The sequence below is a fragment of the Pristiophorus japonicus genome, chromosome 9 (assembly GCF_044704955.1).
Source record: "Pristiophorus japonicus isolate sPriJap1 chromosome 9, sPriJap1.hap1, whole genome shotgun sequence".
Classification (NCBI taxonomy): Eukaryota; Metazoa; Chordata; class Chondrichthyes; family Pristiophoridae; genus Pristiophorus; species Pristiophorus japonicus.
In genome coordinates, this window is record NC_091985.1 from 138,733,935 (window position 1) to 138,750,020 (window position 16,086).

At 45.3% G+C, this 16,086-nt stretch overlaps 1 protein-coding gene across 1 annotated transcript; it reads left to right on the forward strand.

Moving 5' to 3' along the window:
- The first annotated feature begins 13,524 nt into the window (after positions 1–13,524).
- LOC139273925 (complement component C1q receptor-like) lies at positions 13,525–15,752 on the forward strand. The gene has a single exon (XM_070890997.1). The coding sequence runs from the start codon at positions 13,599–13,601 to the stop codon at positions 15,504–15,506; it is 1,908 nt and encodes a 635-aa protein (XP_070747098.1). The 5' UTR covers positions 13,525–13,598; the 3' UTR covers positions 15,507–15,752.
- Positions 15,753–16,086: the final 334 nt, after the last annotated feature.

Sequence of the window (16,086 nt, forward strand, 5' to 3'; positions counted from 1 at the left end):
TGCAATTCATACTCTGACTAGCACTTGGCACTGGTAGCAATCTTGAGATTACTACTTTTGAGGTCCTACTTTTTAATTTAGCTCCTAGCTCCCTAAATTTGTCTTGTAGGACCTCATCCCTTTTTTTTACCTATATCGTTGGTACCTATTTGCACCATGACAACTGGCTGTTCACCCTCCCTTTTCAGATTGCCCTGCACCTGCTCCGAGACATCCTTGACCCTTGCACCAGGGAGGCAACATACCATTCTGGAGTCTCGGTTGCGGCTGCAGAAATGACTATCTATTCCCCTTACAATTGAATCCCCTATATCACTATAGCTCTCCCACTCTTTTTCCTGCCCTTCTGTGCAGCAGAGCCACCTACGGTGCCATGAACTTGGCTGCTGCTACCCTCCCCTGATGAGTCATCCACCTCAACAGTACCCAAAGCGGTGTATCTGTTTTGCAGGGGGATCACCACAGGGTACCGCTGCACTACCTTCCTTGCACTGCTCTTCCTGTTGGTCATCCATTCCCTATCTGACTGTGTACCCTTTTCCTGCGGTAAGACCAACTCACTAAACGTGCTATTCATGTCATTCTCTGCATCGTGCATGCTCCAGAGTGAATCGACTAAGAGGGCAGTCAGGACTGCAGACACAGGAGATCAAGCTAAGGGCACTCGAGGTTCCATCTAGCGGGCTGACCATGTATCAGTTACTGTGGACACGTGGGACTTGCATGTTTACTCTGATGTGGTGGAGCACAGAGAATCTGGCAAATTATATTTCTTAATAAGGTATTAAAGTTGCTGACACTAGACTCTCGAAACTGCTAATTAATTAGACATAGTATTAGCTAGAATCAAACCAAACATCACATCAAGATCTGACAGAGTCACTTGATTCCTCAGGACCTGAATATCATCGGCCTTTGACTGTGGAAGGAGAAACGTTTGCCTGTCCTGTCTGTGGGAATAGATTTCAAACATCAGTGTGACTGGAAAAGCACCGAGACACACACACCCGAGTGAGAGTGTTCCAGTGCACTGACTGTGGAAAGAACTTTAACCAGTCACACAGCCTGAAAAAACATCGCACCTTTCACAGTGCGGAGAAACCATACACGTGTTCTGTGTGTGGACGAGGCTTCAACTGATCGTCCAACCTGGAGAGTTTTGTAGGTACAGTAAGTGTGAATGATATTTCTCACCCATCCCACATTCTATTTATTTACAAGACAACTCAATGTGCCATTCACACTCTATCTTGACTAATGTTTTTCTAACTCCTGGCATTAGCATTTGAATTTGGGCCATCATCCCTTTTGTCTCTCTAATCTCTCCTGTATTCCAACCTATCACAGACCTTCCTGACCTCTGTTCTTTCTTCCCCTCCCCCTTTCAGTGCTTGTTAAGAATCTGTTCTTACCGAACACTCTCCAGTTCTGACGAAGGGTCATCGACCCGAAACCTGAACTCTGCTTCCTCTCCACAGATGCTGCCTGACCCACTGAGATTTCCAGCATTTCCTGTTTTTATATCAATGTAATGTGGTTTCCCACAGACAGACTGATTTCTGTATCAAATAGTTTGCTTATCCTCAATCGAATGGCTTTGGAAGACTACAAACATGCTGCAAGTCAGCCGTTGAAAGGTTTGAGGTAATTGGAGTTTCAATTAACTTGTAAGTGTAGGCCATCAGTTGCATTGTGGGAGACTGGCTGGCTGGACCCGCCCCTATACCAATAAATATCCCTAGGCTGAGTTTGTGTATTCAGCTTTACTCACCCCTGCCCCCACACCACTGCCCCACCCCCCCATAGACAAAATAATTATTTGCAGATCGAGAGATAAACTTTTAATTCCTAGAAACTTGGGTGAGCAACCCTATTTACATAATGTCACTGGTAGAGTACAGTTTAAATTTACAATATAGTGGCTTGTCTAAAACTCCATATAAAAAAGATATAATATAAAGAAATTATGATTTGAATCAAGACAGAGCTTGCTTCTGTCACAACCTGATACCTCTCCGGCATTGCGAGTATTGCAAATTAAGAACCAGTGTGAATATATTTTATTCCACGATAAATTAAAAAAACAATGGGCCAAAAATTGTGGTCGGCAGCGTACCTCCAGGGTACGCACCTACCTGATGGCGGCCCTCCTGTGTAAACGTACTCTCTTACGCTGCGAGTAGGAGGGCAGCTTAATGGCCCTCGGATCCCAGGGGTGCAGCCTGTGCAGAAACATTCCTGGGATCACGTGGGCCTGGTCCTCCAATCGGAAAACAGATTGTCTTTCATTAATTTAAATTACTACATCACCTCATTACTACAGCCTTGAAAATACATACAGATTTAGCTTTTATCGTGGAAATCCAATTCATTACTCATAATTCCCACTTCTAAATAGATATTGTGCACTCTGCAGAAAATTATGAAATGTAAACCTTATTTTTTTTTTAAACTGCAGCTTTAACATACACTAGGATTGCTTCTCATTAAAGCTGTTATATCAGTTAATGAAACAAAAAGCATCTTTTTCATTTCGGGTATCCCCTTATGCTGTGGAAACAGGCCCTACACCTGTTTCCGCCAGCCATAAAATTTCCGGATGTAATTGCTGGGCAGTTGGTGGGCAAATAGCCCAACTCCGCGCCAGCAATTGGGTTTTTGGTGGCAGAACGGATGGCTGCACGCTCGGGAGTTAGTGTAGGCGCTTAATCCCGAACGTGCAGTGGATTTCAAAGGTGGTATGCCGGAGAGTACGTTGTCATACCCACCGCAGAATCCAGTCCATTACAGTACTTTATTAAAATGGAGTAGTTTATGATGATAGTTTAGTAAAAAATATTTAGCCTTGGTGGAGCATGGAGGGAGAGAGAAAACAGGGAACTATAGACCTGACATAGGTGGTGGGGAAAATGCTGGAATCAATTATTAAAGATGTAATAGCATTGCATTTGGAAAGCAATGACAGGATCGGTCCAAGTCAGCATGGATTTATGAAAGGGAAATCATGCTTGACAAATCTTCTCGAGTTTTTTTAGGTCGTAACTAGTAGAGTGGATAAGGGAGAACCAGTGAATGTGGTGTATTTGGACTTTCAAAAGGCTTTTGACAAGATCCCACACAAGAGATTAGTGTGCAAAATTAAAGCACGTGGTATTGGGGGTAATGTATTGATGTGGATAGAGAACTGGTTAGCAGACAGGAAGCAAAGAATGGAATAAACGGGTCCATTTCAGAATGGCAGGCAGCGACTAGTGGGGTGCCGCAGGGTTCAGTGCTGGGACCCCAGCTATTTACAATATACATTAATGATTTAGACGAAGGAATTTAATGTAATATCTCCAGGTTTGCAGATGACACTAAGCTGGGTGGCAGTGTGAGCTGCGAGGAGGATGCTAGGAGGCTGCAAGGGGACTTGGACAGGTTAGGTGAATGGGAAAATGCATGGCAGATGCACTATAATGTGGATAAGTGTGAGGTTATCCACTTTGGTGGCAAAAACAGGAAGGCAGATTATTATCTGAATGGTGACAGATTAGTAAAAGGGCAGGTGCAATGAGATCTGGGTGTCATGGTACATCAGTCATTGAAGGTTGGCATACAAGTGCAGCAGGCGGTGAAGAAGGCAAATGGCATGCTGGCCTTCATAGCGAGGGGATTTGAGTATAGGAGCAGGGAGGTCTTACTGCAGTTGTACAGGGCCTTGGTGAGATCACACCTTGAGTATTGTGTGCAGTTTTGGTCTCCTCATCTGAGGAAGGACATGCTTGCTATTGAGGGAGTGCAGTGAAGGTTTACCAGACTGATTCCCGGAATGGCAGGACTGACATATGAAGAAAGACTGGATCGACTAGGCTTATATTCACTGGAATTTAGAAGAATGAGAGGGGATCTCATAGAAACATATAAAATTCTGATGGGATTGGACAGGTTAGATACAGGAAGAATGTTCCCGATGTTGGGGAAGTCAAGAACCAGGGGTCACAGTCTAAGGATAAGGGGTAAGCCATTTAGGACCGAGATGAGGAGAAACTTCTTCACTCAGAGAATTTTGAACCTGTGGAATTCTCTACCACAGAAAGTTGTTGAGGCCAGTTTGTTAGATATATTCAAAATGGCTAAAGCGATCAAGGGGTATGGAGAGTAAGCAGGAATGGTGTACTGAAGTTGAATGATCAGCCATGATCATATTGATTGGGTGCAGGCTCGAAGGGCCGAATGGCCTATCCCGCACCTATTTTCTATGTTTCTATGTTTCTATGACCAGTGATATCCTTAAAGTTCACATATAGCTGGATTGATGAGGGAATGTACATTACAAACCAATCAAGATGTGAAAAAAGAACTTGCCTACTGTGACCTATCCAACTTCACCCTGAAAAGAGGCCTTGTTACAGAGTAGGTAGATGAAGACCATCAACCAATGGAAGAAGGTGGCCCTGTTCTGGAACAGAAAGGCATGTCTGCACAAACGATCCATCAGCAAGGGTCTTAAGACAGACGCTAACAGATGACGTATTCAATTAAGTGCTTGCAACACCCAATGCAAAATACCATCACAGCTATTGGCCCTAACAATACCTCAGGACCCATTAATAAAACAGTTATCCAAATCTGCCTGATAACAAAAGAACTGGACAGATCAGGGGAGTATCAGTGATCTCAAATTTTATTTTCCTTTCCAAAATGTGGTGCAGGTGCTCAATGTGTTTTACCTGGGTGCTTCCTCTTAATGAAAGTATACAGTGTGTGCCTTTTACTTCCTAACCATTGTTTCCCCAGTGAGAGGTGGCAGTGATGTAAATGGCTGCTGAGCGTCAGTGTCTGCCTGTAAGGATAGAGGTGGTTCGGGATCTCCTTGCATGGGACAAGTAACTACAGATATTACTGGTATTGATGCAGTAGACAGCTGAGTAACACAAAGGAGGCTTGACCATGAGAGACAGTTACCAAATTGTGCAATTTTCCTGCTGCTGGCCACTCAATCGGCATGACCAGGGATCTGTGTGGAAGCACTCCATTGGTCAGCATGAAGACTTTTGAAGCCCTGCATCACGGTTGTCTCAATCTTATTTCCAATATAATGAATAGAGGCAAGACAGAGACATTGGAATCCAAGGGTGTGGATCTTGGCTTTGTGTGATAGTGTAAAATGGGTGTAAGTGAGTTGGCAGCTTGTTTTGTATCTCTTCCATTTTAATTTCCATTGTAATCGGATGTGAAGTGAAATGGGCTGCCGACTCACTATCACCTGTTTTACACTATCGCAGAAAGTAAAGATCTACCCCAAGATACCTAAAGATCCTGTCACAGCGTTTCTTCATCTGTTGCTGAAATCCTCATCCATGCCTTTGTTACCGTTAGACTAGACAATTCCAATGCATTCCTGTCCCGCTTCCCACCTTGCCCCCTCTACAATATTGAGCTCATCCAAGACTCTGGGTCTTTTTCATTCATCACACCTGTGCTCACTGACCTACATTGGCTCACGGTCTTGCAACGCCTCGATTTTAAAATTCTCATTCTTGTTTTCAAATCCCTCCGTGGCCTCACCCGTCCCTATCTCTGCAATCTCCTTCAGCCTTAAAAATCTCCAGGACCTATGCACTCCTCCAATTCTGGCCACTTGCACATTCCTGATTTTTATCGCTCCACCATTGGCGGCCGGATCTTCAGCTGCCTAGGTCCTAAACTCTGGAATTCCCTCCCTAAACCTCTCTGCCTCCTTACCTCTCTCTCCTCCTTTAAGATGCTCCTTAAAATCTACCTCTTTGGCTAAGCTTTTGGTCAGCTGCCCGATTTGCTCAGTGTCAAATATTGTTTGATAATCCCTCCTGTGAAGTGCTTTGGGACATTTTACTACATTAAAGGCACTATATTAAAGGCAAGTTGCTGTTATTATTGTTATAGGAGCCAATTATAGAATCATAGAAATTTACTGCACAGAAGGAGGCCATTCAACACATTGTGTTTGTGCGGCCGAAACTGTATTGTACTCCTGTCGGGCCTTAGCCAAGGATGGGGGGAGGGGGAAAAGATTCTGCTGCAGAGCAAGGCCCATAGTCTGCATCATTATCTGCATTAGACAAATGAGGGGTTTCCTCTTTTCCAGGGACATCCAAACTGTGCAAACTGCTTGTCACATTTCTAAATGACTGCATAAACTGCTGATGCTGGAAACTAAAGTGAAAGAAAGACAGACTTGCATTTATATAGCCTCTTTCATGACCATCGGGTGTCCCAAGATGCTTTACAACCAATGAAATAATTTTGAAGTGCAGTCATTGTTGTAATGTAGGCTAAGCGGCAGCCAATTTGAGCAATGTGATAATGACCAGAACATCTGTTTTCGTGATGCTGATTGAGAGATAAATATTGGCCAGAACACCGGGGATAACTCCTTTGCTCTTCTTCAAAATAGTGCCTTGGGATCTTTTACATCCACCTAAGAGAGCAGACAGGGCCTCAGTTTAATGTCTCATCTGAAAGACGGCACCTCCAACAGTTCAAGACTCCCTCACTACTGCACTGGAGTTTCAGCTGAGATTTTTGTGTATTTGCAGGCAGGTCTGAATCCCTTGGCTTAACAGCTGAAAGAGCTGTCATTCAGGCTTTGAAAGCAGCAGGTTGTGGTTATTCCAATTCCTCTATGTTTGCTCCTCATTCTCTGTGCTTTACCAAGTGCTCCATCCTGTAATTGACTAACTGGCCCTCCCAGAGAGGATAAACTGGGATTTTTGGTGACACTGTGTGCTGTCAACTGTTCAGTGGAGTCTGCACATTGCGCTCTTGGGAACAACAGGAGCAGAACAAGAATGCCAGGTCACCGACCTGAAACATTAACTCTGTTTCTTTCTCCACAGATGCCGTCTGGCCTGCAGAATATTTCCAGCAGTTTCTGTTTTTATTTTCGATTTCCAGCATCCGCAATATTTTGCTATTGTTTTTATATATTATTGAATGCTGACGGTAAGTCACCCCTTGAGACAGAGTTCAAATGACAAAACAATCTAGTGCTTTATGTTACACGTCTTCAGTGTATGTCTGTGAGTAAAGACATAAAGAATGAGAAACAAAGGATGTTACCAGCTTTAAACTTGGAGGAAGTTCCCAAACAAAGATCCTGCAAATCCACTGGGAGGATAGAAGCACCAACGTCAGATTTCTCGCTCAGGCCAACATCCCCAGCATTGAAACACTGACCACACTCGACCAATTCCATTGGGTGGGCTACATCATCTGCATGTCCGACATGTGACTCCCAAAACAAGTGCTCTATTCAGAACTTCTCACTATACAATGTGAGGTCAGTTCTCTGGTGTTTCTGCACTGGAGCCTCACTATTGGCCGCATGGTGCCATCAAAACCATTTGATTGAATAATTGGGTCAGATTTTGCTCCAATTTCCAGCATCCGCAATATTTTGCTTTTGTTTTTATATATTATTGAATGCTGATGGTAAGTCACCCCTTGAAACATAGTTTACATGACAAAACAATCTAGTGCTTTATGTTGCAAGAGTTCAGTGTACGTCTGTGAGTAAGGAGATAAAGGATATTACCAACTTTAAACTTGGAAGAAGTTTCCAAACACAACCTTTATCACTCCTTTTATTGCCTCCTGTTCCAGAATTATTAGGGTCTCACCTTGTAAAGCGTCAAACGGGATTGGTTGGTTGACCAACTCCTTTCCCACTCTACAAGCACTGCTGCCTGTTATGTGTGGTTGTCTCCTGAAATGAGATAGAAAAGGACATATGACGCAATAAGAAGACATGTGTTATCCAAGTGCCCCAGTCAGCTATAACTTCATGTGAATCTTTGAACAGCTAGTATGTAGGTATCTTGTCCTGGCAATGTGTTTCATGTGTTTCATGTTTGATGTTTATCAAATGTAATGAACCACAGGGCAAATGCATTGTATTAGCAGCAATGCAGAGTTTCCTAGTAAAATACGGGCAGTTAGAAAATGCAGGTATAATTGCCACAGTCCTCCTGTAACAAGATTGCCAAAACTGCTTCCTTGAATGATGCTGTTTGGTCTCTGAGGCCTGCTGTAGCCATTTTCCCACTCTAAGCAGGATAACCCATATAAGAGCAAACAGCAACCCTATAAGAGCTGCTGGTGCCAGATATTATTTATTTCTCCTTGATTATTGCACACTCCCAATGCATTGTGTGTTGAGCTTTCGGAGCTCTGCGATATGATAACAAGTGTTCCTCACTTTACATCATCATCATCATAGGCAGTCCCTCGAAATCGAGGAAAACTTGCTTCCACTCTGAAAGTGAGTTCTCAGGTGACTGTGCAGTTCAGTACGGGAATTACAGTCTCTGTCACAGGTGGGACAGACAATGGTTGAAGGAAGGGGAGGGTGGGGGGGTTTGGTTTGCCGCACGCTCCTTCCGCTGTCTGCGCTTGATTTCTGCATGCTCTCGGCGACGAGACTCGAGGTGTTCAATGCCCTTTCGGATGCTCTTCCTCCATTTAGGGCGGTCTTGGATCAGGGATTCCCAGGTGCCGGTGGTGATGTTGTGCTTTATCGAGAAGGCTTTGAGGGTGTCCTTGAAACGTTTCTTCTGCCCACCTGGGGCACGTGTGCTGTGTAGGAGTTCAAATCTGGACCGGAACCTCAAATCTGGCGCCAAGCTTGTGGTCTACAAAGCAGTAGTGTTACCCACCCTCATGTATGGCTCAGAGATGTGGACCATATACAGTAGACACCTCAAAGTGCTGGAGATGTGCCATCAGCGCTGCCTCTGCAAGATCCTGCAAATCCCCTGGGAGGATAGAAGCACCAACGTCAGATTTCTCGCTCAGGTCAACATCCCCAGCATTGAAGCCCTGACCACATTCGACCAACTCCATCGGGTGGGGCACATCGTCTGCATGCCCGACATGAGACTCCCAAAGCAAGCGGTCTATTCAGAACTCCTCACTTTACATTGTGAGGTCAGTTCTCTGGTGTTTCTGCACTGGAGCCTCATTATTGGCCGCATGGTTCCATCAAAACCATTTGATTGAATAATTGGCTCAGATTTTGTTCCAAGCGCTTAGACTTGCATTTGTCCATTGACTTTCTATGGGCTTTTGCATGGCAAGTTGCTCTCAACCAACCATCCAAAAAGCGCAGCGCCCTCTACATGGCATCTGGGACCTATGTGAACAGCACAAGCAAATGTGTATCTCCTTAACCAATCACTAATAAGCAGCGCAGAGTCTGAACCATGAAGCAGCACTTAGAAAATGAATTCAATGTCAAATCAGGTATAGAAATAAAGAGAGGGAAAGAAAGATTGAATTAAGTGAGAGATAAAAGAGACAGCAAGAAAAAGTTAAAAATAATTTTTAATTAAAAAAAAAATCTCCAACATTAAATAAAAGCTGAAGGAATGAGATACCACAGTTGTAAAAGTTAATTTTCAGTGCCAGAGAGGTTATTTGGCAGAAATTAAAACTTACCACGCAATTAAAAGGGTACTTAAACTGTAATGGACAAGCTCTAACTTCTTTTGGTGCGTTTAGCCTGTAAGTATGAAGTAAGTAACTTCATGCCATTCAATACATTTCAATGGTAAGTCAGACGGCACGATGCCATTTTTGTGCAGCTTTTGGAGGAGCAGGGCGTCTCGGATAGCAACCTCCGGATTTCAGCGTTTAACTACACATGTATTCTCCGCTGGAAGTTGCTGTCCAATTTGCACATACATAACGGTGAGCGCTGTTAGCCTCACCGTTATTTCCACCACAAAATCTGGCCCATAATGTATTGTAACTTACTGTTAGCAATCCACAATCCTATATATAAGGTCATGTGGAAAGAAAATTGCCACAATATAATTCACCCTCCAAATAATTATAAATGATTCTGTGTTAGTTTCCACTGTATCAGCTGTGGCTCAGTTGGTGGCACCCTCACCTCTAAGTCAGAATTGTTTGGGTTCAAGTCCCACTCCAGGAACTTGAGCACATAAATCTAGGCTGACACTCCAATGCAGTACTGAGGGAGTGCTGCACTGTCGGAGGTGCTGTCTTTCAGATGAGATGTTAAACCAAGGCCCCATCAGCTCTCTGAGGTGGACATAAAAGATCCCATAGCACTATTTCAAAGAAAAGCAGGGGAGTTATCCCTGGTGTCCTTGCCAATACTTATCCTTCAATCAACATAACAAAAGCAGATTATTTGGTCATTATCACAATGCTGTTTGTGGGAGCTTGCTCTGAGCAAGATGCTGCTGGATTTGTCGCATTACAACAGTGAATACACTCCAAAAGTACTTCAATGGCTGTAAAGCACTTTGAAACTTCCGATGGTTGTAAAGGCACTATATCAATGCAAGTCTTTCTTTCTTTTCTCTGCAGGAATAATTAACATTAGATTGTTCTACTATTTTATTTGCTTTCATTTCGTAATTTGTGGGAAAAATTTATTTTTACTGATTTCTGAACATTTCTGTGCTTTACTAAGTGCTCCATCCTGTAATGGACTAACTGGCCCTCCCAGAGAGGATAAACTGGGGGTTTTGGTGACACTGTGTGCTGTAAGGTGTTCAATTGAGTCTGCACATTAGGCTCTGCCACTGTCTGCTCTTGGGAACAACAGGAGCAGAACAAGAATATATTTTAGAAGTGCCAGGTCATCGACCTGAAACATTAACTCTGTTTCTCTCTTCACAGATGCTGCCCAAGTATTTCCAGCCGTTTCTGTTTTTAGTTCCGATTTCCAGCATCCGCAATATTTTGCTTTTGTTTTTATATATTAATGAATTCTGACGGTAAGTCACCCCTTGAAACAGAGTTTACATGACAAAACAATCTAGTGCTTTATGTTGCAAGAGTTCAGTGTACATCTGTGAGTAAGAAGATAAAGGATGTTACCAACTTTAAACTTGGAAGAAGTTTCCAAACACAACCTTTATCACTCCTTTTATTGCCTCCTGTTCCAGAATTATTAGGGTCTCACCTTGTAAAGCGTCAAACGGGATTGGTTGGTTGACCAACTCCTTTCCCACTCTACAAGCACTGTTGCCTGTTATGTGTGGTTGTCTCTTGAAACGAGATAGAAAAGGACATATGATGCAATAAGAAGACATGTGTTATCCAAGTGCCCCGGTCAGCTATAACTTCATGTGAATCTTTGAACAGCTATTATGTAGGTATCTTGTCCTGGCAATGTGTTTCATGTGCTTCATGTTTGATGTTTATCAAATGTAATGAACCACAGGGCAAATGCATTGTATTAGCAGCAATGCAGAGCTTCCAAGTAAAATATGGGAATTTGGAAAGTGCATGTATAATTGCCACAGTCAAATTGCCAAAATTGCTTCTGTGAATGATGCTGTTTGGTCTCTTAGCCTTGCAGCAGCCATTTTTCTATGATAAGTAGCATTACGCATATAAGGGCAATATAAGAGCTGCTGGTGCCAGTTATTACTCCCCCTTGACTATTACACATTCCTAGTGCATTGTATGCTGTGCTTTAGGAGCTTTGTGATAATATGATAACAAGTGGTCCTCACTTTATAGTGTGAGGGCAGTTCTCTGGTGTTTCTGCACTGGGGCCTCATTATTGGCTGCATGATGCCATCAAAATCATTTGATTGAATTATAGGGTCAGATTTTGCGCTCATCAGAAGTTGCTGTCCAATTTGCACATACATAATGGTGAGCGTTGTTAGCCTCACCGTTACTTCCACCACCAGATCTGGCCTATAATGTATTGTAACTCACTGCGAGCAATCCATGATCCTATATATACGGTGATATGGAAAGAAAATTACCACAATATAATTCACCCTCCAAATAATTATAAATGAATCTGGTGTTTGTTTCCACTGTGTCAGCTGTGGCTCAGTGGATAGCACCCTCACCTCTGCGTCAGACAGTTGTGGGCTCAAGTCCCATTCCAGGAACTTGAGCACATAAATCTAGGCTGAAGCTCCAGTGCAGTGTTAAGGGAGTGCTGCACAGTCGGAGCTGCCGTCTTTCAGATGAGATGTTAAACCAAGGCTCCATCAGCTCTCTCAGGTGAATATAAAAAATCCCATGGCATTATTTTGAAGAAGAGCAAGTGGATTATCCCTGGTGTCCTTGCCAATATTTATCCCTCAATCAACATAAGAAAAACAGATTATCTAGTCATTATCACATTGCTGTTTGTGGGAGCTTGCTCTGAGCAAGATGCTGCCGGATTTCCCGCATTATAACAGTGACTACACTCCAAAAGTACTTCATTGGCTGTAAAGCACTTTGAAACGTCCCATGGTCGTAAAGGCGCTATATCAATGCAAGTCTTTCTTTTCTCCACAGGAATAATTAACATAAGATTGTTCCACTACTTTATTTGCTTTCATTTAGTAATTTGTGGGAAAAATGTACATGTTGCTGATTTTTGTAAATTAAGAGTCGTAATGCTGATATGTTTAAGCCAATAAACAGCAATAAACAGGATATGCGGTCTGTGAACATTTGGTCCCTTGTTTTACTATACCCAAGTAACACATCAGTTACAATTACTAGACATTTTTGAAATTCAGTTTAAATTTTGCCTCCTAAGATACATATGGTTTTATTTTGGATGACACAATAACGATTCTATATATAAGTTCTGAGGCTTCACATCATCATTAAATGTGGAATTTCATGTTCCTCTGGGAATCCATTCAATCCTCAACAAGCCCAAACCTTCCCCCAATCAATTCCCCTGGGAAATATTAGGCGCGTTCTTGTTAAAAGTAAGCAAATATGTTTTTCTTATTTGAAAACGTGTTTAACTAAGGGAATTATCTTTAGGTAAAATCTACTTTTTTTAAAACAAAGTTACCATTCGCGCGCCTGGCGGTTTAAATATAGCGAGTACAGCTGTTTTGGCTCAGGATCACTTAAAATGGCCCATTCCCACGACCTCGGTGATAATGATCGCAGGAGAAGTGGGGGCTGGGGTTAGCCTCAGGGACTACTTTCCAAATGTATTTATCCATACTTTCACGTTAACAAGATTACGATTCTTTTATTTCCCGCGACGACCTGTTTTGCATTAAGCGTGATATTACGCTTGTTAAATGCTTGCACCCATCATAACGCCAGGATGTAAATAACACCGGCGCTGCAGTTTCAGTCAATTTCACTGAGAGAAAAACGTTTACTTCAGTCTCTTGTTCTAAATAAAACATCACTATGATGTATTGATATATATGTCAAAATGTTTCGTGTAAAGCCAAGCAGCAGACATGATCCTTCTGGAGGGGAAAGTGAGGCAATAGATGTGAAAGTGCATTTAACTTCTTTGAAGTTCTATCTTCGCTATTCTCCACGCTGGAATGTAAAGGAGTGGAGGAATGCTAACATTAAAACTCTCAAGTGACTTCTTCACCGCTTCCGCTGGAAGCTATGCTAAAAGCGTGGGAGAATCGTTTACAACAACACAGGGTACATGGGGAACCAGTGAGCTCACTCAAAGGGGATATGAAAGTATACTGCGGCGCATTCTCTAGCCAGTTGCCTCTGTATTTGTGGCTGAGGCTTTCTCGGCGGTTTAGATAACTGCAGACTCGCGTGTTTTCAAGGTGACCATCGTTATCCCGTGCGCTCTAGCTCAAAGGATGCTGATGTTGGTGCTGCAGGTCCTGATGGCTACGGTCGGGGCTCAGCTCTCCGTCCCCTCGCAGACGGTGTGCGGCAGTAACGCCTGCTACACCGCGCACATGGGCGTTAAACCCTTCCACAAAGCGTTGGAGAGCTGCAAGGCGAACGGCGGCAACCTGGCGACGTCCAAGGACGCGGGAGAGGCTGGGAGGATCCGCAGCTTGCTGTCCAGTCTTCCCCCGGGACCCGCGCCCGCCGGCGGCCAGCGCAAGTTCTGGATGGGGCTGCAGCTGCCCCCGCGGCACTGCTACCAGCAGCACAAGCCGCTGAGGGGCTTCCGCTGGACGTCGGGGGGCGAGGAGACCTCCTACTCCAACTGGGCCAGGGAGCCCCGCAGCACCTGCACCGCGCACAGGTGCGTCCGCATCGTCTCCGGCTCTGCGGCCGGCGAGGACTTCCAGTGGTCGGACGGCGCCTGCAGCCACGGCGCGGACGGCTACCTCTGCAAGTTCAGCTTCAAGGGCATGTGCCAGAAGGTCGGCCTGAGCGGCCCAGGCTCCGTCAGCTACACCACCCCCTTTAACGCCGAGAGCTCCTCTCTGGCCCTGGTGCCCTTCGGCTCCCTGGCCATCGTGTCCTGCGAGGGCGCAGGGGAGTCGCCCGCCGCGCGTTATGTGCTGTGCGTGGAGCGAAGCCCCGGCGTGTACGGCTGGTCCATGGACGGCGACTTTTGCGCCCCTCCTTCCGCCTGCAGCGTTGACAACGGCGGCTGCGCTCAGGTCTGCGTCGGGGACGGGGCCGGGGGCCACCACTGCCGGTGCGACAGGGGCTACCGACTCGGGGCCGACCAGCGCTCCTGCCAGCCCCGGGACCACTGCAAGGGCGAGCCTTGCCAACGCGGGTGCGTCAACCTGGCGGCTGGCTTCCAGTGCACCTGCCCCGAGGGATTCCAGCTGGCGGAAAACCAGCGAGATTGCGCGGACGTCGACGAATGCGCCCACAGCCCTTGCGCTCAGCTCTGCATCAATTCGGCTGGCAGCTTCCGATGCGCTTGCGCCGAGGGCTATGTGCTGATAGCTGGGCAGTGCCAGGATCTGGACGAATGCTCCGCCCGTCCATGTGCCCACATGTGCCAGAACACCGACGGGTCCTACAGATGCCTCTGCAGACGAGGTTACGAGACCAGCGGGCACTCCTGCCTTGACCTTGACGAATGCAGGGGGCATCCCTGTGGTGGCAGGTGCTCCAACACCGAGGGGAGCTTTGAGTGCTCCTGCAGTGAAGGTTACACATTAGGTGAAGATCGTCTAGCTTGTGTGCCACAGGACGTGGCTACATCGCCTGCTGCCACCGTCCAAGACTCGATCTCAGACGCTGCAGCTGGAGACTGGAGTCCTACCACACCAGCTGCTCAGATGGTCCACACCACTGACTTGGGCACCACTGACTTGGGCACCATTGACTTGGGCACCACCACTGCACGCATTGACTCTGCAGCGAGCCACACTCAGCCAGAAACGCGAGATGGCCCCAGCGCCAGCGAACTAAGCCGACCGACTGACGGGGGTGTCAGGGACTTGCGTACTGGCAGCTGGCCACCGGTCACTGCGCTTACAGTGAGACAGCCCTCGGGCACGGGCCGGGCTCCCAGCCAAGTGAAAAACCAGGAGGACACAGCGTGGCTGCTGACTTGTGCGCTGGGATCGGTGGCCGCACTCCTGCTGGTCCTCGGCGTGCTGGCTTTGATTCTGTGCCGTCGCCACAGGTCAGCCAAAGCGAAGACCAACAGCGCCGGGGATTACTACAGCTGGATACAAGCGGCCAGGACATCCTCGTCCAGAGCTGCCGGCAAAGCCACATCTGTCGACTGCAACCCTGCAGCCGATAACTACATCGAGATTGAGGCGAATCAGACCGAAGTATAGACTTCAGAATAAACGAGGGTCCCATAACATCTCTCAGTACCCTCGTGGTGACAACCTGTCAAACTCCTGTACACCGTCAGAAACAAATAACTTGAATTAGGCCGTTTGGGTTCAGTTACAGTGAAATATTTTTTGACGACCGTGAAAATAATTGGTTCTGTTTGTTGTGTGCCTTTAAGAATGGCGTCAAGCATCCCGAGCAGCAACAATGTATTTTGCTTCTTTATCAAAGGACTATGTAGATGGGCCTTGAGTTTTGTGTTAGCTTTGTTAACTATTCATTTGTCAATAGCACTAGCTCAAGTGTGAACTTTATGCACAATGCGAATAGCACACCGTTCGCGATGTCCTTGATAAGAAATTTTGTGCAAAAAACTTATACGTTAGAATTGTTTTTCGATACAAATGACACATAGTTATATCAGAGTAGTCTAAGCATCACAATTGGATCAGCAAATCCATTAGGATGGACACAATTGGAACTCCTTTAAAAGCATATCGCTGAGCATGCGGTATTAATACATACTGGATGTTAATATACTAAATATTGCTTCCTCAAAATATTCACTGGGATAGCAAA